The 23,678-nt window shown below is 42.2% G+C and overlaps 1 protein-coding gene across 3 annotated transcripts in view; it reads right to left on the bottom strand.

Annotated features, from left to right (window-relative positions):
- Window positions 1-23,678, bottom strand: part of CLIP1 (CAP-Gly domain containing linker protein 1) — a 61,116-nt gene that overhangs the window by 10,451 nt on the left and 26,987 nt on the right. Inside the window, exons 6-21 of one of the 3 annotated variants that reach the window (XM_079322351.1) lie at window positions 22,231-22,428; window positions 21,798-21,901; window positions 21,216-21,276; window positions 20,133-20,165; window positions 16,673-16,777; window positions 14,446-15,390; window positions 13,232-13,348; window positions 12,298-12,355; window positions 11,976-12,059; window positions 11,211-11,367; window positions 10,427-10,592; window positions 10,122-10,337; window positions 6,927-9,143; window positions 5,662-5,799; window positions 4,532-4,638; window positions 1,281-1,401 (exon numbers count right to left, since the gene is read on the bottom strand). In XM_079322351.1, coding sequence (XP_079178477.1) covers window positions 1,281-1,401; window positions 4,532-4,638; window positions 5,662-5,799; window positions 6,927-9,143; window positions 10,122-10,337; window positions 10,427-10,592; window positions 11,211-11,367; window positions 11,976-12,059; window positions 12,298-12,355; window positions 13,232-13,348; window positions 14,446-15,390; window positions 16,673-16,777; window positions 20,133-20,165; window positions 21,216-21,276; window positions 21,798-21,901; window positions 22,231-22,428 — 4,827 coding nt within the window. The remainder of the gene's footprint in view (window positions 1-1,280; window positions 1,402-4,531; window positions 4,639-5,661; window positions 5,800-6,926; window positions 9,144-10,121; window positions 10,338-10,426; window positions 10,593-11,210; window positions 11,368-11,975; window positions 12,060-12,297; window positions 12,356-13,231; window positions 13,349-14,445; window positions 15,391-16,672; window positions 16,778-20,132; window positions 20,166-21,215; window positions 21,277-21,797; window positions 21,902-22,230; window positions 22,429-23,678) is intronic. The other 2 variants (XM_079322352.1, XM_079322353.1) reach the window with 2 other exon arrangements.

Genomic DNA, 23,678 nt, shown 5'->3' with positions numbered 1-23,678 from the left:
CAGGCACAGGATGCACACAGCAGGATCCCTCCTGAGCTCAGCTGCAAACAAGGGAGGCCACAGACCCAGGGGGTGACAGGGCCAGCCCAGGTCCCTTCCCTCGGGGCCTTTCCGGGTGACAAAATGCAGAAAGATTGGAACAGTGCTGCCAAATCCTTCTGAAGCTACAACTCTCCCTGAAAATAACAGGTTGCCTTAAGGACTCTGAAATAAACCCTGTGGGAGTGGGGAGCAGCTCCCACTGGCTGTTTGGGATGTGCTCTCCCCACTCTGCTCAGATGGGGAATGAGTCAGTGCTGAGCCCACACGTCTGGGACTCTGCTCGTCACCTCCAAAGGCTCTTGAGGATCAAGGAGCCTGAGCATGATTCATGCCAGCAGCTGAAAGGATTTACAAACTGCCCAGGGCTGTAGTCACTCATCTTCAGGATTTCCAAACAGAACCCCTGAGGGAAAATCAGCCTCTTGGATTTAAAAATATGAAGCCTGTTGCAGGGTGGAAGAGTCTGTGCCTGTCACAGGGAACAGAATCCCCTCCTGCACAGGTGCTCTCTCAGAAAGGCAGAACACAAATCTTGGTCTCCCACATTCCTGCTTTTGGATCTTCTGCATAAGATCTTCCAAAGATTCCTTCACAGTGTGCCTGTCACTGCAGCTGCTCCATAAGAACTAAACCCAGCACATTAGGGGCTGCAAATCTATTCTATCTTTTGTCAAGTACCAGTGATACAAGCTGAGTAATTTGTTGTTTTAGGACTCCAACAACATGTTCAGATATAATAGTAAAAAATAAAAAAATAAAAACACCTTACAGGGGTTCTGTTCCCTGGTACCACTGCCTGGCTGCAGCACAGTGTGAAGTTTGAGCGGACACATGCACAGCACAAGTCCAACCAAGTAGTTTTACATAGTATTCTGAAATACATCCTAAATGCTCTTTGTTTCCAGGGAAGAGAGCAGAGTAAGAATTAAAAAGCTACATTTCCTTAGTACTGGTGGATGGACATTTCCACAGTTGTGTAACAAAATCACTCCCGACAGAAATAGCAACTCTGTTAATACACTTGGCTAAAGCACGTTTCATTTCTGCTCATTCCCAAGCCTTCCCAAGTCTCCTTCCCGGGTTATGTAACCTTCTGTCAGCCTGCACTTCCAACCTCCCCGTGCAGGTGGCTTCCAAATTTATTCCCGAGCGCTCCCAGCACGGCTCATCCTCTCTCAGCGGCTCCGGGGCAGCCCCGCGGCTCCGGCCGAGCCTCCACCCTCCCGCGGCGGCTCTACCTTGTGCTGACTCGACACCTCGTCCCTGCTCCTGCCCAGCTCCTCGGCCAGTCTCACGTTCTCCTCCTGCAGAGCCTCGAGCTGCTGGGACTTGAGAGCCGCTGCCAGCTTGAGCGCTTCGCTGCGAGCACACGGAGAGCATCGTTACCATGGGAACGGGAGAGGCACCGCCGGGAACCGCATCAGCGCCACGTGACGGGGACCGGGAACGGCGGGACAGCCCGGGATAGCCGGGACAGCCCGGGACAAACCGGGACAGCCCCGGGACAAACCGGGACAGCCCCGGGACAAACCGGGACAACCCCGGGACAAACCGGGACAGCCCCGGGACAAACCGGGACAGCCCAGAGACAGCCCCGGGACAGCCCGGGATAGCCGGGACAGCCCCGGGACAAACCGGGACAGCCCCGGGACAACCCCGGGACAGCCCGGGACAGCCCCGGGACAAACCGGGACAGCCCCGGGACAATCCAGAGACAGCCCCGGGACAGCCCAGAGACAGCTCCGGGACAGCCCAGAGACAGCCCGGGACAAACCGGGACAACCCCGGGACAGCCCAGAGACAGCCCCCGGACAAACCGGGACAACCCCGGGACAGCCCAGAGACAGCCCCGGGACAGCCCGGGACAAACCGGGACAGCCCAGAGACAGCCCCGGGACAGCCCAGAGACAGCCCCGGGACAGCCCAGGGACAGCCCCGGGACAATCCAGAGACGATCCCGGGAGGATCCCGGGACACGCTGAGCCCGGATCCTCCCCCCGCCCGCTCAGGCACTCGGGGATGGATCCCCACGGCACAAGGCTGGGATTTGGAAACGCAGGGCAGCGGGGCTGGAGATGTTTGCAGCTCGGATTGTTCACAGAAGGCAACTTTGCAGCCAGTGATAAAAACTGAATTGCTTAAAAGCATAAAAAAAAAGAAAGAAAACTTGGGGGGAAAAAAGCAACATGGGAAAATAAACCAGCTTAGAGCTCCACATTTAACTACTCCCTACCAGGTCTGACATCCAAAAGTGCAGGATCACAGGAAGCAAAACCTCATCTATTCCATTATTTTAACAGACACAAAACTGCAAATGAGACAAAACCAAAGCTGAAGAAAAAAAAGGCTCTGCAGCTTTCATCAGCCTGCTAATGAGTATAGTTTCCTTAAAATACATCTATTTGCAATGAATTTTTAAAAATACTTAGCATGCTGGCTGTAATGTGTGACTAACAAAATCTTCAAGATTTGACATCTTTCAAAAAGCACAAAAGATACCCTTAATTTCACTGAATAGTATTTTATTCCTCTCTTGGTTTTTTTAAAAAAGGAGATGCAGTACTCCTGTGTGCCAGTACTACAGACTTAAACCCTGACTGGAATATTAAAAATAGTTTTATAACTGTTGGAAGTAGAAGAACCCTGAAGTCAGAAACTTATTCAAGCACTTCAAAATATAAGGATCTGTTGTCTCTTACTGGGCACACTTGGACAAAACTCTGATTTTAGTTCAGCATCTCATAGGACTCTGATTTTTCAACCATTCCTTCTACCTGGTCTCACCTTGGCAAATTCCCACCCTGATCCCTCTGGGCTGGAGCAAACTGCTCCCAGCTCTAGCAGTGACTCCCCTCCTGCTGGGCAGGAACACACCTATTTCTAACCCTGGTTCCTTGCTGAGGTGCAGCATTATCCCCTCCTCTTCTTTCTTCTGGCATTAAGCACAGATTATTTAGAGTGTTAAAAAAACCCCACACCCAAAACTGGGCTCAGTGTGCCTGAAATGCTCCAGTGTTCATGGCAAGAATTCCCAAGGGATGGCCCTGGGAGCACCCACAGGCACTGCAGCTTTTCCAAAGGACACCCTGTCCCTGTCACAGCCCCCTGCTCCAAAGGCACCACATTCCCTCTGCTCTCCTCATCCTGCTCAGCAGGAATCCCTGTCACCAAGCTAATTACTGTAATTAAAACAGGCCAACACACAAAACAGCTAGCAAAGATCAATTAAAAACCAAAGTTCCCTTTCTCCCCAAGGTCTCAGCTCTGGTGAGCAGAGGCCACATTCAGTGTAAGAAATAAGAGAATTAACCCCTCAGAGTGATCAGGGTGCTGAGAACACCTTGTGCTGCTGGAGACTTTCAAGGCAGCATCTCCTATAAATAATTCCTGCCTGGAAAACCACAGCCCAGAACCTGCTGCCTTTCCATAATATCAGAGCCTCATTAGAGAAACCAGCAGTCATTTACTCTGGCATTTCCCACGAGCACTGAGACAGGAATTGCTCCTGGAAAGAAATCCTGCCTTTCTCAAAGGGGTCTGTGCCCAAGGTTTTCCAAAGTCACCAGCACAAGCTGCCAGTCACAGCCAGACACTGAATTCTGTGAGCTGGTGGCCCCTGTGCCCTGGGGTCCCCCCAGAGCTGTCACAAAATGACAAATGGAACTACAATAATAATAATTAGTCAAAGCTGCTCTTAAGCTGTCAGTGAGATTTCAGCTCTTACTCCATGAGCCAAAAAATTCCTCTAGGAGCACAGGTGGAAAGTGGTTTGGGATTTAATGCAGGTTTGGGATTTAATGCAGGACACCTCTGAGAGCTGGGGATGTGCAGCCACTGCAGGGCAGCAATAACTGGAGTCCTTATTCCCTGTGGCAGCTTTGCTACAATGAGATTCCATAGGGAATTACTTCAAAAATTACTTTATATCAAATGCTTTCAGTCCATTTGTTTGTGTCCAATGTTACACAGTGAGTCTGTGTATGTCAAATGTTGTTTTTCAATGAAGCAGCTCAAATAATGAACAATTAACTAGAGTTTTACACTCCATATGTAGGACTTGGTTTGCACCATTTAGGAAATAAATACACAGTGGGGCCACAGAAATGAACTTCATAAAACCATCAATAAAAAATAAAAGCAGAGCCAAATATCTATGAACAAAGCCACTTAAACTCCAAGTGCATTTGTAATTAAATCAGAATTCTCTTCTAATAAAGATTTTAATATCATCTTGTGCCCTCAGGTGACAGAACCCTCCAACAAACAAATTATTTCCATCTATGCTCCAAGGATTTGCTTCAATTCCCTTCAGCAATTTAGTAGCAACATTCTCATGTCAAAGTTTGCACATGCCAAACATTTAATTTTGACCTAATATCTGCTTTATAAGTCAGGATACCGGAAAGGTGCTGAAAGACAATTTAAAAAAAAAAAAATCAAAGGTAAATGTACCCACAAAAATTAATAGAATTAACACTGAAATACTTACAATTCTTTTTTAAGTTCTTCCACTTTCTTGTTCTCCAGATTTAGAAGCTCTTTTGATTTATTAAGTTCCTCTTCATTTTTCAGGTTGTTTTGTTTAAGCATGTCCAACTTAAAGAGGAAAAAAACCCTCATTACAGCAATGAAACCACACAGTTCTCAGGAAACAACTTTCAGCCAAACAGGGGCTTGAGCTCTTCCATTTTCCATCTTTAGCCCCTAAATGAACCCAGCCTGTCTGCACTGATGTGTTTATGAGACTTCCTGCATTTAAACAGAGCAGCACAAAGAATTCCAAGACCACTGGAGAGCAGTTTCCAGGATTGTGGAGATAACAGCCCAAGGTAAAGCCCAAAGCACCTCACCTCCACTGACTGCTGCAGCACTCACAGCATTATTTGTTTGTTAAATGCAGAGCTTGTTGCTAAAAACCAGCTGTCCCCTTGATCTTTATTCCTCTAAGATAACTCATAAATTCTGCTTTTCCATACCTTATTTTCTGAGAGTCACCAGGGTTGAATGCTGTGCCTGCACCCAGAGGGAATTAATTCCTTGCAGAGACCTTGCATGGGACAGTGCAGGACATGGATTTCTGAGCTTGTGTCCCCCCAGGAAACACCAGGAGCTGCTGGAGCTGCTTTGTTTGCATGCAGCTCCCAGTGTGTTTATTACATAACAGATAATCTGCAGCCATTCTCGTGGCATTGCAGGACTCTGGATTTTTTTAATCCACAAAAGGGAACCCCTCCCATATGAACGTCACCAATTCTAATTCTTGTGCTGGAAATCTCCCCTGTTCCAGCCCAGCTGTTCACTCCCAGGGCTCTGGCAGTGCAGAATATCAAAGGGTGAGGGCAACCTCCCCTTCCTTGGGCCCTGGAGCAGCACAAAGTGCTGGCAAGACACAGATCCCAAAGGGAACTGCTGCATCTTGCACTGACACCACATGCAAAATCCAAAATAACCATGAGCATAAAGCCACGTGCATTTTCCATCACTCTGCACTCAGCCAGTAATTTTTCACAGTGGGAAAATGACAGAATCCTCTCCTGCCTATTTCAATTCTCTATAATTCAACAGCTGCTCTCACAAACCAGGCAAAACTTTTCACAGGAAAGCATTTAATTTGATTACTTCATTCTGCAGCTTCTGGTTTGTCTGTCTCGAGTTCTCCAAAGAGGCCAAAGTTTCAATCTTTTCTTTGTGAATGGCATCCTTCTCCCTGGTCACCTGCTCCACTGCCTGGAAAACATCTTCTGCCAGTTTGGCCACCTGGGTATAAAGGAAAGTGGGGGAAAAAACCCAGTTATTCCCAACAGGAACTCTGACAGCAAAAAATCAATACTTTATGCATAGCTCTGTGGTTTGTCAGCTGATTCCCAGGAAAATAAGGACTTCAACTGGGAATTTATTTGTATTTTGGAGCTGCATAAAGTATAAAATTAACTGAAGATTCAATTCCATGCATAACCCCATGCTCGTGTCAGCACTGAGGCATTTCCTTTATTCTGATTCCTGGATTTCTCATTACCACCACTGTGATTGTTCTCAGACCTCTCACCTCTTTAAGCAGTAGCAATTCAACAGATATTCACTTCCAACAGCCTGGGATATTTTCACAAAATATGGAATTATAAAAACTCAAAAATTTGGAATTTGAGATAAAGCCAATTATTGCATTATTTCAGTGTTGTTCACTATGGCTTTGTAAAGGAAATATTTCACATTGATATTAAAATACTTAGGCAGGTGTAATCTATAGGATCTCCTGATTCCAATTTGCATTCAATGTGATTTTCTGGGCTTCAAGCCATACAAACTGAAAATCAAAGTATTTCATAAAGAATTTGTTGGTGGTGAATACAAAACACTTCTGTGAATAAAAAGAACACCAGAATTGCCAAAGTCTTTCCCTTTCTCTCACACTGCTTTTATCCAATTACATTTACAGGAGCAGCACTTTGTATTTTTTGGAGTAACTCAGATTTGTAGTTTGCTGTAATTGAACATAAAACTGCACAAAGATCCAATTAAGAACCTTATCTATTACTACTTTAGATTTTAAGCTGCAGAGTACTTCACCAGAAGGAGCTGCTCAATGCCTCCTACCAGATTCAGGGAATACAACTTCCTTTTATTCACAGTTTATGTTGTTTTCTTGCAACATTCAGCAACAACAGAGGTTTTGGTAGTTAAAAATATTTTTAAAAAACCAAACAAAAAGCATCTTTCAGACTCATAGTTGCAACAACCCCCAAATACCATACTGAGAGAGCCCACAGCTGCAGTGTGTTATGAAGTGCTGAGTGTGCAGAGAAGTGCAGAGAGGACAACAGGGGTTAGTGCTCAGGATTAGTAGAATCAGCCCCAGACTTGATTTTAACTATGAATTTCAATACCTCTGGATTCTTTACTACTGCTTGGATCGGGAGAATCTCAAGTTCTTTTACTTTCAAAATGAGATTGTTCATTTGCTCCTGCAGCATCTGACTTTGGCCCTGAGACTCCAGCAATTTGCCTGAGAAGTCACTATTAATTTGTTCTAAAAGTTCAACCTCCTCACACAGTCTGCAATAATCCTGGGAGGATTTCCCCTTCTCATCCATTGCTCCCTGCTTACTGATGACCAGATTTCCCTGCACATCCCTCAGCCTCTCCAGTTCCTGGAACAACTCATTTTCCTCCTTTTTCATCAGCTGCATCTCGTGTTCAAGCATATCCATCTTGCTGAAGATGGAGCTGTGCAGGGTCCTGTATGTTACTATTGAGCTCAACAAGGAGACAAGGTCACCCTTCAGTTGCTCCTCTTTCTCTGCATGGGCAGTTTCTTCCTCTTTCATTACTTCCATCAGTTTCATTTCAGATTTTTCCTTCTCTTGAATTAAAAGTGTTTTCTCAGCCAGAATTTCTTTATTTTTCTCTTTCAGCTGCTGTAGCTCCTTCTCTAAGCAGCAGATGTTCCTTTGAAGTTCTGTTTGTCCCAACAGAAAGGATTTCTCCTCCCGTTTTCGAGCTTCCTTTTCACAGGTTAAGGTTTCTTTTGTAAGAGCAACCTCTCTGTTTAATTTTTGACACTCCTCCTGCAGCTCATCCCTCTCCTTGGTCACCATCTCCCTGGCAAAGGTGCAGGTCTCCAAGGAAGATGACAGGACCTGCTTGGTGTATGATGCAGCAGCCAGCTCACCTTCTAATGCTCTTTTATCACCCTGGGCCTCCTTCAGAAGATTGGAAAGGTCACATTTACAGGCCATTAACTCTTGATTTTCTGCACTCTTCTTACTGAGTTCTCCCTTCAGGGCTTCAATGGAATTTTGGAGTCTGGCATTCTCTTGAGCCAGAGCATTCTTGGATGAGAGGTCCAGCTCATGTTCTCTCTTGAGATCAGAAACAGCCTTTGCACAAGATTTGCTTTCATCAAGAAGCTCCAAGTATTTTGTCTCCAGTTTCTTCTTCTCTTGGAGAAGAGCTTCATTGTGCTTTTCAAACTGCAATGACTTCTGAAGTATAGATTCCTTCTCCAAGGTCAGTTTGTTCATTTTCTCAGTGCAGATTCTCTCATAAAGCTCAGCATCTGCTGAGGCCTTCTCAAGCTCCTCAGCAATTGCCTTCTTTTCATTGAGAAGTTGCTCCCTTTCAGCCAAAAGCCTCTGTTCTGATGAGAAAAGAGCCTCTTTCTCTTGATGTAACTGATTACATTCCCAACTCAGTGTGTCTTTTGAGGCTTTCATTTCCTCAAGACAACAAGTGACACTGGCAAGGGAATCCCGCAGCTCCCTGGTGTCTTTCATGGCTTTGCTGAGCTGTGTTTGCATCTCCTCTTCTATCACTTTTAACACTTGGTTTTCACTGACTGCATTGTCTAAACTCACTTGCAGCTTCTCTGTGCCTTTGAGGAGCATCTCCTTCTCTTCCTGCAGGCCCAGCAAGACCCTGCCCAGCTCCTTTTCCAGGGCTTCGTGTCTGTCTTGAAGAGCCAAGAGCTCCCCTAGGGCTGAATCCCTCTCTGCAGCCAGAGCTGACACTTGTTGCTGGAGCTCCCTTTGGCCTTTGGACAGGGCCTCACAAGAACTTCCCAGCTTCTGGATAACATCATCTTTGTCTTTTAGAATGGCATCTTTCTCTTTCAAAAGTGTCTTCTGATAATTCTGCAGCTCCTCCCACTCTTTGAGACGTTTCTGACACGCCACATCCATGGCATCATTGCTGGCCTGAAGTTCCTCCAGCTTTTGGAACAAGGTTACCTCCAAGGACTGGAGAGCCTCATTTTCCAGAGCTGCCTTCAGCAGCTTTGCCTGCACTGCCTCCAGTTCAGAGAGTAATTTGCTTTTCTCATAAACCAATGCTCTCTTTTCTGTGCTCTCCTGCTGACCTTTGGCCTCAGCTTCTTCCTTCTGTTTTAGGATCCTTTTATTTTCTGCCTTGAGTTCTTCTCGGTCTTGTTGCATTAGTGAAATCTTTGATTCCAATTCTTTAAGTTTTGTTAACAAGGGACCTCTCTCTAATTTTAAAGTATTCCCCTCCTGTGCCAAAGTCTCTTTTTCTGATATCAAAGCCCTCATCTTGTCTGACATTTGTTGGATTTCTTTTCTGGATGAGGCTAACACAGAGCTTAAGGACTAAAGAAATAAAGTCAGGACAAGGGAAAACAAACATCAAGTCAAGCAGATGAATGAGAAATGTGCTTTAAGGGCAAATAGAGCAATTGTAATTTCAGTTTTAAAAGTGTATATACTGACACACAGTGCCTGTTTGAACTCTACTGCTGACAGACACCCCTGTCACATTACAGAATGAGCATCACCTGCAAGATTTCAGTGGCTAAGTAATATAATAAAAAATCATGGTTTAAAGGTTCCTCCATCCAAAATTTCATGTCATTTATAAAACTACTCTCAATAAATTGACTGACTGTAAATTATTCAAAAGAAGAGCCACAGAATGATTTCATGAGACTCTAAGTGGATAAAAATGCAAGGAGTTCTATTAGAAACTGACTTCCAATTCTCAGTTTCATCTCCTCATGATTCTCTCAAAAAGATGTTGTCATGACCCTTTTAATTCAAAACACCACATCAGTGCTTCAATACTGTGTGTCAATTTATACACTAAATAATTTGCTAAATCATACAGCAAAGATTATAGCAAATAATTGCTGAGGGATGAAAGCAAGCAGTAAAGTAAAAGAAATGGGAGGAAAAATTAAAATTGCTAAAGTCAAGCTACACACTGAATAGCTGCAGATCATACTACAAAACAAAAGGTGTGTAGCACTTCTAAATGAAGTAGCTCACAAAGCATCTTAAAATCCAAGCATACAAAACACCAGGGAATGACATCTGGTTTCAACTGGCTGTGCTGAGCCAGATCTATGAACATAAAATGTTAACTGATATCAAAGAACTGTATCTCATCAACTCTGGTGTAACCAGTTTGTCCTGTGGGCTTCTCCTCCCTAACCCATACCCACATACCCTGGAAAAGTTCAAAACAGGAACACTGCAAAAATCTGGCTAGGAAAGGTTGAAGCAGAGAGAAAACACTGAGACAGAAAATTTAAACTTTAAGTCACTTGCAGAGTGACAAAAGCCACTTACTCTGGCCTGCTCTGCTTGTTTCTGCAGCTCCTCAGCCTGTGCCTCCAGCTCACTGTTTTTCCTCTGGGCACTTTTCAGTGCCTCTTCTGCATCCAGCAGGTTCTGCTTAAACCCTTGGATATCTGCATCGTGTTTAGCCACCAGCTCAGAAGTTTCTTTTTCATGCTTGTCCTGAAGATCTTTGTACTGATGCTGGCTGGTCTCAATCTGCTTTTTCTGGTGGAAGATAAAGCAGTAAAACACAGTTCAAGCAGCAGTGGCACCACATTTCTGCACAGTTTTAGTGCTTTTAAAGTCGTTCTTACCATGTCTGTTAATTGATCCTGCAGAGTTTTCAGTTCTGCTTGATGAATCCTGAGAGTTTCCTGCTGACTCTGCTCAGCTTTCTGTGTTGTCTGCTCCACGTTTTTCTCAAGCTGAGCAGCCTTTTCATTTGCTTTTGTAAGCTCAAGTTGTATTTGCTCCAACTGCCTGCAAAGACCAAATGAAAGAACATCACTTTTTGCTGACAGCACCACAAGCACAGAGATGAAAGAGCCAAGATTGTGCTGAAGTTCTATATTCTGACCAAGCATTTAAAAAGAGATTTCATTATTTAACAAACAGAGAATGTTCTGCTAAATTCAGTATAAACAGAGAAGACCAAGTTACTTTGCCCCCAGTACAGGGTTTTGTAAGGTCAAGAACAGCTACTGTACATAAAATTTTTATTTGGAAAAAATCTCCACATTTTCTCTCACAAAAATGTGACTCAAGTCTTCTATATATCTAAATAAACTGAATTTTTCAGGTCATCAAATAATCATGAAGCACAATCACAAAACAGTCAGGATTATTCAAGAGGTCATTTACTCTGGGCAATGAAAAGCACATTATGTAAGAATTCTGGAATTATCAGTTTTGGATGCTCTTCAAATCACTCCCAGGAGACTGTTTTGATTGATTTAGCTTGCTGGAATAAGCTCACTTGTCATATCAATGTGACACTCAGGAGCATCTTGTTCAGATATTTACAGAAAAATAAAATGAGAAGCTGCTAGTGTGGGAGTGGAGATGTGATGTGACAGTGCTCTGACAGTGATGAAATACCTTTCTTTTAACCTCAGCTCATCATTCATTTTTGTGAGCTGGGCAGAGCTGTCTCCTGAGGACTTCATGATCTCTGCAATGTCATTTTCAAGTTTGGCTTTTGCTTCCATCAGCTGCTGCTCCCTCTCTTCTCGCTCCCTCAGCTTCCTCTCCATCTCTGAGCAAAACAAAGGTGGTTAAGCTGTAAATTTCAGAGGCAGGGTATGCAAAGAACAGCTGGAAGAACTAAAACCAGCAATACTGAAGCTCCAGACCTCAGAGATCACCCCTTCAGAATGAAAAATGATGATTGATTGAACTGGTAACTGCAGCAAAAGGTTAAGGACTCTTCAGAAACAGCAAGGAGCAGCTGGCCATGAGCCCTTTGTTTCAGAAGTGATTCACTTCAGGCCATGAGATGTTGGTACAAGTTCTGCTGTCTCAAAGGGGAAGGAAGCAATGGAGGAAGAGACCTGCAGGTCTTACAGGTGAAAGCACTCATCAGCTGTTCAGCAGAGCAGCAGAAAATGAACAAGGAAGGCAACACCAAGCTACAGTGAAAAAGTGCCTGAGGCCAGGGCAGGCACTGCCAGGGGCAAGGGCAGCCCTTGGGATCACCTCTCCTGAGCCAACAGCCAGGCAAGGCTTGCTGCAGGGCACAAATCCTGCTTTTACACAGATGTACAAGGGGAAAAGGCACAGCAAAGCCTCCTGCAGGCTACAGGAGCCAAGCCAGAGCACAAAGCTGAGGCATTTCCAGAACATTCCATTTCATCCCTTCCTTACCAGTCAAACTAGATTTGAACTGCTCCAGTTCTGAAGACATGAGTGCAAACTGCTCTTCTTTTTGGTTCAGCTTTTTCACCGTTTCTAGACAAGTAAAATTTGGAAAACAAAGTTAGTAACTACTTAATTGCAGATAATTCCACCTACTGGCAAGACATGTTTATGTTACCCTTCAGAGAGGCTACAAACAATCCTGTCCTTTGCACAGCCATTGAAACTGCTGTACCATCAGCTATGAGCTTGAAAGTGTTTAAAAAAGCCATTTTGTTGGCATTCAATTTCTGCAGCTTTTAAGTTCTCTGTTTATTTTAGCAGCACATACCTTGCATAGCTTGTTGAACATTCTCTGCTTCATCAGCTGCACTAGTAAACTTTTCTTTCTGAAAAAAAAAAAAAAAGATAAAAATTTAAGGTAAGGTTTGGTGGTAACAGTACAGTTCAACCACTGAATTTGTATTAGGTATTTTTCATGTACAAGTAGAACAGTCTTTGCTCCTATCATAAACAGATCTCAGGTTTTTGAGTCACAGCCTAACACAGATCTTCCCTTGCCTTGGCTGCAAGTCCCTCAACATTTAAAGCAACTCCTCCATCAGCTGCCACAGAGCCCAGGGTGGGAAACAAGAATTTGGGGTTTCTATCCCTGCTGCTCCCAGGCTGCACAGGGAACACCTGCAGCCCTGTGAGCCCTCTCCTAGAAGAGTTTTCCAGTTTTACCAGCAGGAATTGATGCCAGGAAGGCAAGTGAGACTCTTCCACCAAGTTTGAATATTTACTATTGGCCATGGAAAGACCAAAAATCCCATTGTTTTGTTACTAATGCCAGTGTAGTTCCTAAGGGAAACCCCACTCAACAACACAGTATTTAGAAATTTATTTAAATGAGAAATATCTTTTAAAACCATTTATAAGAAATGTGCAGCAAGCATTAATTGGTACAACAGCTACAAAAAAGGGCCATTAAGTGTTCCTTAATGAGCAGTCTAATTTAAACTGCTGCTGCTTTTGATTTGGTTTAATTTTATCTGCAATCCATAAATAGATGAGTTATATTTAGACAAAACACCTGATAACACAGGACTGAAATGCTCTTTTTATTCTGAGACAGATCTCATTAACCATGAACCCTTCCCATTATTTCCACCAGTAAAACACCTTTGGAAGGCTTTGCTCAGAGCTGATCCACAGATTTCCATTACACTCACACCATCAAATCCAAAATCCAAATAAAGTCAAAATTTTTGGGTATTACTCACCAAAACTTGAAGTTCCTTTTCCAAAGAATCTTTAACTTGATTTACTGCACTCAAGTTTTTCTCAAGGTCAAGAAGCTTTTGCTCTTTGCCCTGCAGTTCTTTGGCCAGATTACTGGCCTAACAAAGGTGATGAAATGGAGTAAAATAAAATGACAATCATGAATGAAAAATTAGGAAAATTAAAAGGTGAATCTGAAAGAAAAAACTGTAATATTAAAATCACTCTAAGATGAAAAATAAAAAAAAAAAAAAGAAGAAAAAACCATGATGGGTTAACTGAGTGAAGCTGATTTCCACTATGACTGCATACATCACAGCACTAATTGCATCTTGGAATAGATTTGAAATCATTAAAAATTAGTTCTTCTGGCATTAATTGTGAATACATTATTTAATGGCAGACATTTTTGAAAACACAATTTCCAAGTTTCAGCATTAGTTCAGTCAGTAATTTTGGTTCTTTATTGTTTGCATTGTTTGAACTGATTGATTTGTGCTTCAATTGGCTGATCAGATCAATACACACACAGGGAGGGAAGGGTGGCCTCAAAGAGAGGCAAAGGTAAAAATCTGATATCTTGGAACCACCTGTGAAAAGTTCAGGAAAGCTTTTTCCAGTTATTTTCCCACTACTCTTCACTACCACCAGAACCATCAGAGGTGTTTCATCCAAACCCAAGGGAAGTTCTGGATCAAGCTGCAGTCTGTGGTTCCAAAGTGCTGGGAAATCCCTGCAGAGCCTGGGCTTAAAGAAAAGCTCCACCAGGATTTTTTGTGCTTTCTTTTGTTTTAAAAGCCTCTTCCATCACCTTGTCAGAGGGAAAGGTAATGAAGGAACTATTTCCCCACTGAGTCCCAAGTCCCCTTGTCTATCCCCAAAGGTTAAAGCCTTTGGATGTGTGGACCCTTCTCCCAAACAAGCCAACAAAGTAATTTGTCCATAACAGGAAGATTTCAGCACAGACATGCCTAAATCTGCAGCAAGGAAGTGCAGAAGGATTTTTTTCCTTTTGCTTATTGGTGCAGGTGGAGCAGCAGAAACCTGTTGAGACATGAGCCAGTTAATGCTCCTCTAAACCTCCTCAGATGGTCCCAAGATACACATTCAGTAAAACCTGGTTTTTCTGTGATGTATTTCCTATAGCAGATTAAAACAATGTACAAATGTAAAATAAAAGCAAAAGAAAACAAAAAGGATGGATGTTGATACAAACCTGGCTAATTCCATCACCCTTTTCAGTCTCTAAAGTCTGAATTTGTTTCTCAGCTGCCTCAAGCTGCTTGCTAAGTTTCTCGATTTCCAATTTACCTTCAGAATTGGCTTTCTCAAGTGCAGCAAGGTCCAAAAGCTTTTCTTCAGCAGCTTTGATCTGTGGTGTAAGACTATCAATAACTTTGGTTTGTTCATTGTACTTGGCTTGCAGTACCTCTAGCTCCTTTACCTTTATCTCAGCTTCCTGCAATTTGTTTAAAGTGTCTTCCATTTCTACTAGATGCTGATCTTCCACACTTTCCAGTTTGGTCTTCAGGCTTTCCAGGTTTTGCTCTTTCTCCTCTGTGACTGCCACCAGTTTTGCTTTCAGAGACTCGATCTCTTTCAAGTGATGAGATCTCTCATTTTCCTGCTTCACTTTTAAATTTGCCATTTCATTCTCATAGTCTACTTTCATCTTCTCAATCTGAGTCTTTAACTCTGCAAATTCTGCTGTCTGAGCCCCAACACCTTTGCTGAAAGAAACTTTCAGCTCTTCCATTGCTTGCTGATGGGAGGCAATTGCAGATTCCAGCTTGGATTTCCACAGCTCTATCACATCAGAATTCTCCTTGTTGGCGTGGTCCAGCTTGCTTTTCAAGGATTCATTTTCTTTTGCTATTCTCTCATTTGAAGCTGAAAGTGCCTTGATCTCTTTCTGCAAGGCTTCCTCACTAAGGCCAAACTTCTCTTTCAGCGAGTTCATCTCGTTCTGATGTTCTTTGCCAGCTGCTGCCATTTTTTCTTGCAAAGAACTGATTTCTTGCAGCAAGGAGAGAGAAGTGTCCACGTCGTCGATGTGTTTGCTGGAATCCAGCCTCCCTCGGAGCTCAGCCACTTCCTTCACCCTCAGTGCCAGGTCCCTCTCCAGCTCCATGATCCGGGACTTTTCTGACACTGTGGCCACCTATGATCAACAGCAGTTGAAGAAAAGAAGAATTATAAAAGATACATTCCAGACAAAGAAACTCAGGCCTTGATGAAAAGGTGCCACCGAGCGTTGCAAATTGCTTCAAAAAGGGAAAAATGTCCACAGTTCACATGACAAACATCTTCTATTGTCTATCAACACAGAACTTACTAAAATTTGTTCTTTTGGTGTTATCTGGAAATAACTTGCTAAAAAACTCACAAACCACCCTGATGGGTATAATCAATGATTAACAAAATGTTTCTCAGAACCATTTTAAGGCAGACTGGAAAAGAATGGAGAACCTTGAGGTCTTTGTTGAAATAATTTCTTCCAAATTCATCTCACACCAGCTACAAGACTGTCAGAGAAAATAACAAACCCATTTTGAATGGATAAATCCTCTGAAAACCCTTCTCTACCTGCTCCATTCTCTCTGAAGAAGTGTCCTCACACTATCTGAGCTTTTCACTGACTGTTGGAGCAATTTTTGCTACAGCAAAGCTCCCAGAATTAATTCTAATTAGGAAGTTACTGCTTTGACCTCCTGATAAAGCTATTACTACCGACAGCTGCTCTTTAAAAGCACTTATTATACATTAAATTGTTGGCTTTATATTCATCCTGGGGTTTTTTATTCATCCCACCTGACCTTCAAGAAAATCCCCATGAGTGAGCATGAATCTGTGTATGTGTGTGTATATATACTTAAGAATTGACATCTGCTGAACTTCTGGCTCGGTAAAAAGTATGTCAGTAATATTCTGACAGGCAGCAGTATTCCTAATTACTGGGATATCCATTAAAAGATGATATCATTGGTGGGGAAAAAGAGATAAAAATCCACTGCAAACCATGATTTAGCAAAGCAAGTAGTGCAGCAGCTACTGAAGAGCTCAAAAACCAAGCCCCAAATTCTCAGCTTGCATTAAAAGGACTGGCACGTTCAATTCTAGGTTGTTTGGGTTTAATAAACTCTGCTGATTTTTAAAATGAGCTACTGAATGTTCATTTCTATCAACTCATCCTGTACTTTTGGATCCAAGGATTACTTTTGCAGTGTGAAGGCATCTTACCTGAGTTCTTCAACGAGTCACACGTCCAGGCACACAAACACACCCCAGGAAGCTCAAAATTAAGCTAATTTTTTAGAGTGATCCAGCAGTGGCTACGGCAGGAGCAAGGACCTGTTCCAGCACGTGTCACCCCCGGCATTGTGCCATCAGAAATCTTCCACAACACAGATCAGGCTCATTATTCAAACAGGGAAAACCATTACCCTAGTGTCTTCTAACTCCCTCTGGAGTTTGTCAGCTTTGGTCTTTTCAAAGAGCAGGCTCTGTTCAAGCTCCTTAATGCGGGCATGCTCCAGTTTGGTCTGCGTCTGTTAGTGGAGAGGGAGAGGAAGAGAACACAACGGTGCCACCATCACATGCCAGCACAAGAGGAGGAGCCACATGCAGGCCGTGCTGCCAGAGCCTTCTAACAGGTGAGCAGAGAGGATGCAAGGGTTGGGAAATGGACAGGGAGGTCTATGGATGAGGAGGATGGGCTGGAGGTGGGAATGGATGGGCGTGTAAAAATGAAATCAAATGTGTAAAATAAATAAATGAATCAATGAATAGCAAACGGAGGGATGTGAACAAAAAAAAGTTGCATGCAGCTGAGTAGAAGTTATTTATCAGTATGGGAAGTTTTGAGCACAAATTAGAATAGTTATGTCAAATATATATATTTGTGCATATATATCTCTTCCTGTTCTAAAAGGATGGTAAATCCCTTGTCATCCCACTACCTTTTTCCTTTAATGTGTTTTTCTGATTTTATTAAAAAAACACTTATTAACACGGGGACAAAAATTCTCCACTGAAGCTCATGTGACAAATCAAAACTTTAACTTTCTTTTTTTGATAAGTCCCAGCCATAAAAATGCTTCTGGCCAAGACCTGGGAACATGAAGGTTCCTCTGTCACCATGGTTTGAATTATCTGAACAGAAACACAAAGAGAATGGTTGTCTGTAACTCCAAAACCCTCCTCTTTTTTCTTCTCTTCTTCTCTTTCAGGAGGAAGCAAGCCAGCAACAAGATTCCTTAAAACCAGATAAAAAAGTGAATCAGAGCCTGGATGCTCTGCAGTTACTGATGTCTAAATATGTTGAAGAATACGTGGAAGTAAGAAAAAATAAGATCTTTGGAATTCTAACAGGTTCCTAAAGAGAAGCAGGACACAGATGAACCCAAGTGAGCAGGCACCTCCTGCCTTTTGCTTACAAGCAGAATTTTTAGAAAAAACACAGAATATTTTATATTCTGGCTTGATATCCAGATACTCCCTGGGGCCTGCAAGAGAGGCTGAAGTTTGGGAGATGCAGGGAAAGTCCAGCAGGTAATTCAAACCTGACCTGCACCTCTGAAGTAGGGAAGATTAAAAAATGAAAGAGAAGTATGAAGATGGGGATGAGCTTCTTGTCTGCTTCTCCAAACACAGAATTCCTTCTTGCAGCAGCAAGTTCTTCCTTCCCAAAAGCATCCAGACATCCAAGGGGGTTGATTTTTTAAACAGCTGAAGATAGTTGGCCATGTTACTGTGGAGTTCCTTGGTCCACAAACACTTAGAAGTTGCTCCTTAGATTTGCTGATGTTTTAATTCTGTAGCAGTTTCTATCCCAGTGGAAGATCTTCAGGGTGTAACAGGCAAAAATGCTCCACAAGAATACAGATTATTCTTTTTCCTGCTCACAGCCTTTGAAAATGGAATCAAGTATTCTAAGGGAAATAATATTTAATAAGTGGCTACAATTCAGTTTTCTCTCTGACCCAGGTTAGTATTAGTTCTGATCTACAACCAAATTGTAAATAAATCTGAAAAACAATCTACTTTAAAAGCTGGAAATTCAAACTATACTTGTTCTAATTCACCAAGGAGATGATCTGTAGAAACTCAAGAAATCCCAAACCTCATGGTTACAGAATTCCCCTGTGTGCCTTTGGAATATGCAACCTTAATATTTTTTATACTATATAAAACTCATACTCTTTGATCATTAATTTTATAGACAGTGCTTTGCTGCTCCAAAGATCAGACAGACCATCACTAATTCTAGGTTTTTTAAAATCCTATCTCTCATATACTACAAAGGCAAGTAAGTTAAAATCCTGCCAAAATGGAAATAAAAGATTAAAAAAGAATCCAGATCCAGAGATCTTGGCTTGACACCTTTTTCCCCATTCAGAGCATGAGAGATTATCCTTTAATCAAATCTGATTTCCAAGGGACAGATTCCAGATTCCCTGAGGTAAAAATCACTGCAGAATTTTGAACTGCTCAATTTTCTCTCCTGATGATGTAGAGAGAAATTCTTACTGATTTTTGGTTCTCTTTGAGGAAACCCAGGACACAGTGAACTCAGAAGACAGAGTACTCAAAAAGAAGAAAATTATTTGACTGTTAAACCTGAACTTGGATGGAAAAGAAAAGCAGGAAAGAAGAAAACAGACAACATAGCTAAAGGAACCATTTTCCCCTTCTCCAGAGCTTCATAATTAGGGAAGTGATGTGGAAATGGGATTCTTACTCTGCCTTGAATTCCACCCAAACTCTGGAGCTGAACATCAGCCTTTTCCAGCAGCTGTGTGTCCAGAATAAACCTCCCTGTGACATTCTCCATCAAACTGGGAAATTGTGCTGAGGCCACAAACCCTGTTCCAGGATGGGGCAGGACAGCCTCCAGCCCCCTCATGCTGGGATTCAATCTCAGGACACCACTGGGACCAGGGAGTTTCAGCCTGGCACCTCCTCTCTGCAGAGTGAAGATGTCCCTTTTTAATGGAACAATCAGAACAGGGAAGTCAGGAGAAAAGATGGGATCAAAGAAGGAGTGCACACAGGAGTAAGGAGGGGCACATGCAGATTTATTTCTGCCAAAGCATCAGCCTGGTGGGGAGACTGGAGGAGATCCAGATCCTCAGGGAACTCTGCAAAGGAAACCCCTAAGGATGCACAGCAGGATCAAGTTCTAGCCTTGACAGATTCTTTTCTTGTTAGGGATGCAGCAGAGGAAGAAGCCTGGGATAAATTTACCTTTAAAATTCCACTATTCTGAGTTGGGGAAGCAAGAGGACTCCTTAAATATCTTGCAAGGCCATTTCTGTTCTCAAGTGACACATTTTTCCTACATAATTTGAAGAGGAGCTACATGAAGATACAGTAAAATCAGAGAGCTTTGCACAGTAATTGTTCAGATGGTTTTAATCATCTCTCCCCTTGTCATTTCATACAGAAAAAAAAGAAACAAATATGGGGAGATGAAGAACAGACAGATTTTTTTTCCCCTCAGAAAAATTGTCATCTATTGAACATCAGCAGAATCTCATAGAAAAGCAGGCAGGATTTTGTGAAGAAAACAGCTAAAATCCTACATTTAAACTAAGGCCACTTCAGGATGTTGGTCAGTCATGTTCTACAAGCTCCTGGACTCTTCAGTGAGTTGCAGAGGTTTTGACCCTAAAGAATTCTAAAGCCACACTGGCCCTGTCTGCAGTTAATGGGCATTACCACGTTTAGTCATTACACACATTCTTTCCAAGAAATGTTGTAACTGCTCTGGAAGCAACATGCACACAAATACCAGAGTCAATGCCTCAATAACAGATTATGCAGTTAGTGAATCAGTATAAGCATTTTCTGCACACAATCTGTTAACATGGGATGTCTCTGCACATTGAAGTGCCCTCTTACATTTTCTGGGTCTTCCGAAATCTGCCTCTTTTGCTATCAGTAAAATTAAAAAAAACAAACAAACAAAAATGTTTCACCTGCAGACTCAGCACTACCATTCCAACACAAACAACAGGAGACATTTCATCAGCTTGAATTCAATTTAAACCCCCAAGTTAAGCAGCTTGACAAACCAGAGTCTTTTAGGATGGTTTGCCATGACTATTGATTGATTTAACAGAAAATAAAAAACTGAAATATTTTCATGGACTAAACAATAAAAGGAGCATTCTATGAAGAGTCTAGATAGGTATCTTAAAATGAATGGAAGACTAAAATAAAAGAAATGTTATATGAAATGAGTATTTTTCATAAGGCTAGCACATCAATCACAAATGTTTTATAGCAACACAATTAACTAAGTTTGTACTTTATGCTGTGCAAGAAGTTTAAATATCTTTCTGATTAGACAACAGAGTAAAGCAAATAAAAATATCTTGCTTATTAATTGGAATTCTGAGATAAAAATTGGCAGTGCTCAAATACGTGACAGCAATCCTTCCCTAAATGTTTTCTATTCTGATTGTGCAATAACACACTGTGCTATAGCCCAATATCACAATTATATAAACAACAGATTAAATGTTGTACACATGAAAAGCTATTTAGATTTTATGTGGCAACTCTTAAGACAAAACACTCTTCATTAATCAACTTTCCCAAAGGGAAGCACAGGAATTACTCAAGAAACTGATCAAACAGGACAAGACTTCAATATTAATTTTCAAAGGTATAAATATTAACTTGCAATTTCGTAACTTTAAAACTGCTTTTTTTTCTTAGTGATTGCTTTTAACAGCAAAAGGCAGAATTTCCTATTAATAATTTAAAAAAATGACTACAGCTGTTCTATAGCACAGCCTTTGCTAAAGTGTAGAAATGAATTTGGGGTGCAATCCTGCAATTTTGGGACAGTTGACTGAATAAAGGACTGCAGAAATGGGTATCATTTTCATGTGGTTGGACCAGGATTGCATCTTTTAATGACTCCTGTCTTTCTGTGCCCTCCTGGATATCCTGTTTACAAAGCTGGAGATGTTTTACCTCTAGGTCTCCTTTGGTAATGGACTCTTCTTCCACACGGAACTGAAGGTCTTCAACTTTCCTGTGGGGACAACTCATTAAAATTCAGGTAATTTTGGAAGAAAATGCTTTCAAGCTCACTTTTCAGTGGAAATCAGAATGACAGCGACAACATTTCCATTGTACCAGCAAACTGCCAGGAACATTAAGGGGAAATCTCTCACAGGAAGCATCAGAGTGAGAGCAATCTGCTGTCCTTAAAACACTACCAGTGCCAAAGCAAGGCATCACTACTGCACCTCTGAAGAAGGTATTTTGTATTAAAACCCTTTAAATCCTCAGTGATTCTCTCCTTTTTCCACCCTTCTGCATGATCTGAGGTGACCTAAATCAGCAGTTTGATCTCACATTCTATAAATTCTACCATTCATGCAGGAAACAATCAAAAATTCAGGACACATCCAAAGTGTCCACAGGCCTTTAAGATGTCACAACTGCAAAGAAACTCCCAGCACTGAGAAACATGTCAGGAGGAACAGCAAGGTGCACAAGGGGAGCACAAGAAGAACATTAATTACATTAATGAGGACACTTTGGGGTTACCTTTTCTCTTCCTCCAGCTGATTGAGGAGCTCCACCTTCTCCCTGTCAGCTGCCTCCACCATAGCTCGGAGCTGGTCCATTTTTGCCTCCATCTCCAGCACATGCTAATCAGGAAGAGGAATAAAACCTAAATTTACTAAGCTGGGAAATACAGGAGTTTTTTCCAGGTTATGTACCTCAGTAATCACAATTTGGTGAAGTGATGGGCCAAGTGGGAGAAATGTTATTAAATATGGACATGATCAAAGACTGCAGTGGAGTTCAACCAAAACCAGTTCAATTCTGGTATCTCATCAAGCCAAAGATCTCACAAGGAGATTTCACAGGTATAGATTATTTTACTTTAGCACAGCACCTCTGGTTGCCAGTCCTTTTCAAGAAGAAAAGCCATTCTGGAGGTGCATCCATTGTGCTCACTCTGTAACTCTCTTACCCGGTCGTGCCCATCACGAACCAGAGCCAATTCCTGCTCTATCTCCCCGACGTGACTCGTTGCTTTTGCAACTTCTGCCCTCTCCAGGTCCCTCTCAGCCAGGAGCTGCTCAATGTGCTGCTGCTTCTCCTTCAGGGCCTCCTGGAGGGCTGTGGTGCCCGAAATTTTTCTTGCATACCGGGAAGAGGTTTCTGTCAACTTCACAAAATAAACGTGTTAAAAATCATTCAGCACCAAGAGAAAGAAAACTGGAGTGTAGTGGGTATCTCCAGACTCCACAAACACAGGGTTAGTAAAGCAAACACTTTCTGTGACCTACTGTACCTTCTCCTTTTACATCTAAATGACTTGATTTTCCACAATTTAACAGTGGCCAACACATGTGGTCAGAGCCCTGTAAGGAGCAGCAGCCAGAGGAAGAGGCAGGAGGGATGAAGTGAAAATAAAAGGCCTCAGTTGAAGGTGTAGACTCACACAAAGGCTGGCTCAGGATGTTCCTAAGCATCTTCTTGCATTAAAAAAAGAAAGGCAGCTTTCTAGCAAGCCAGAAACACTGTGTTAAAACTCTAGTTACCAGGTCATTATCTTGGGTCAACAGCAACAGTCCAACACTTCCAAATTCTCCATGTAAAGCTTTGGGAACTCCCACCAGCATCTGGCACCTCTGCCATGGCAAACCAGCCAGGATGAAGAGCATTACCTTGACCTAAAGTCAGCCATACAGCTGAAACCTTGTGAAGAACAACTGGTATCTGACTAAATACATGTTTATATCATTTGGAATTAAATTACTTCTGGTAAAAAAAAAATCTGAAATATTAAGCTTTAAGAATGCAGCTTAAAATTAATCAGGAGAATTGTAGCTAAAATGAAATCAGGTTTTCCCTGATCTTGCATCATCTCTGCCCCACTGGATAGAATCAGTACCAGGGAAAATTCAGTATGGCCCTACCAGCTACATCCCCATGAGCTCCTAAGCTAGCAGGGAAAGTAAATAAATTAAAATTATGAAGTGAGCAATAGGTGTGAAAATAGCAAAAACTGAACAACAACAATAAAATTCAGTGCTATTCATAAAACCTAACTTCAACAGCTAAGAAATATGCCTAAGTATTAAATGAGAATGACAGCTCAGTTAATTAAAAAAAAAAAAAAAAACCAAATCACAAAGATTTGGTGTTTAGCTGTCTCAGCTCCTCCCAGCCTGGATCCCACCCTGCACACTCTGCAAGTGACTGGAGAGGCACCACACAGAATAAACCACCTTCACTCTGATGCTTAGTTTATTATTTCAGACCCTCCCAGTTTCCAGAAGAAATCCCATTCCAGAGCATATTGCTTTCTAACAGTTTTAGGTCTTCAAATCATTCTTCACTCCCAATTGCAAATTAAATAAAAAACTCTTCAGAGAAACATCAGCTTCCTTCAGACTCAGAAATAAACATCAA

The sequence above is a fragment of the Erithacus rubecula genome (genome assembly GCF_903797595.1).
Source record: "Erithacus rubecula genome assembly, chromosome: 19".
NCBI classification, from domain to species: domain Eukaryota; kingdom Metazoa; phylum Chordata; class Aves; order Passeriformes; family Muscicapidae; genus Erithacus; species Erithacus rubecula.
Note: the sequence above shows the minus strand (reverse complement) of the source record. Positions and strands in the feature narration are given on the sequence as shown.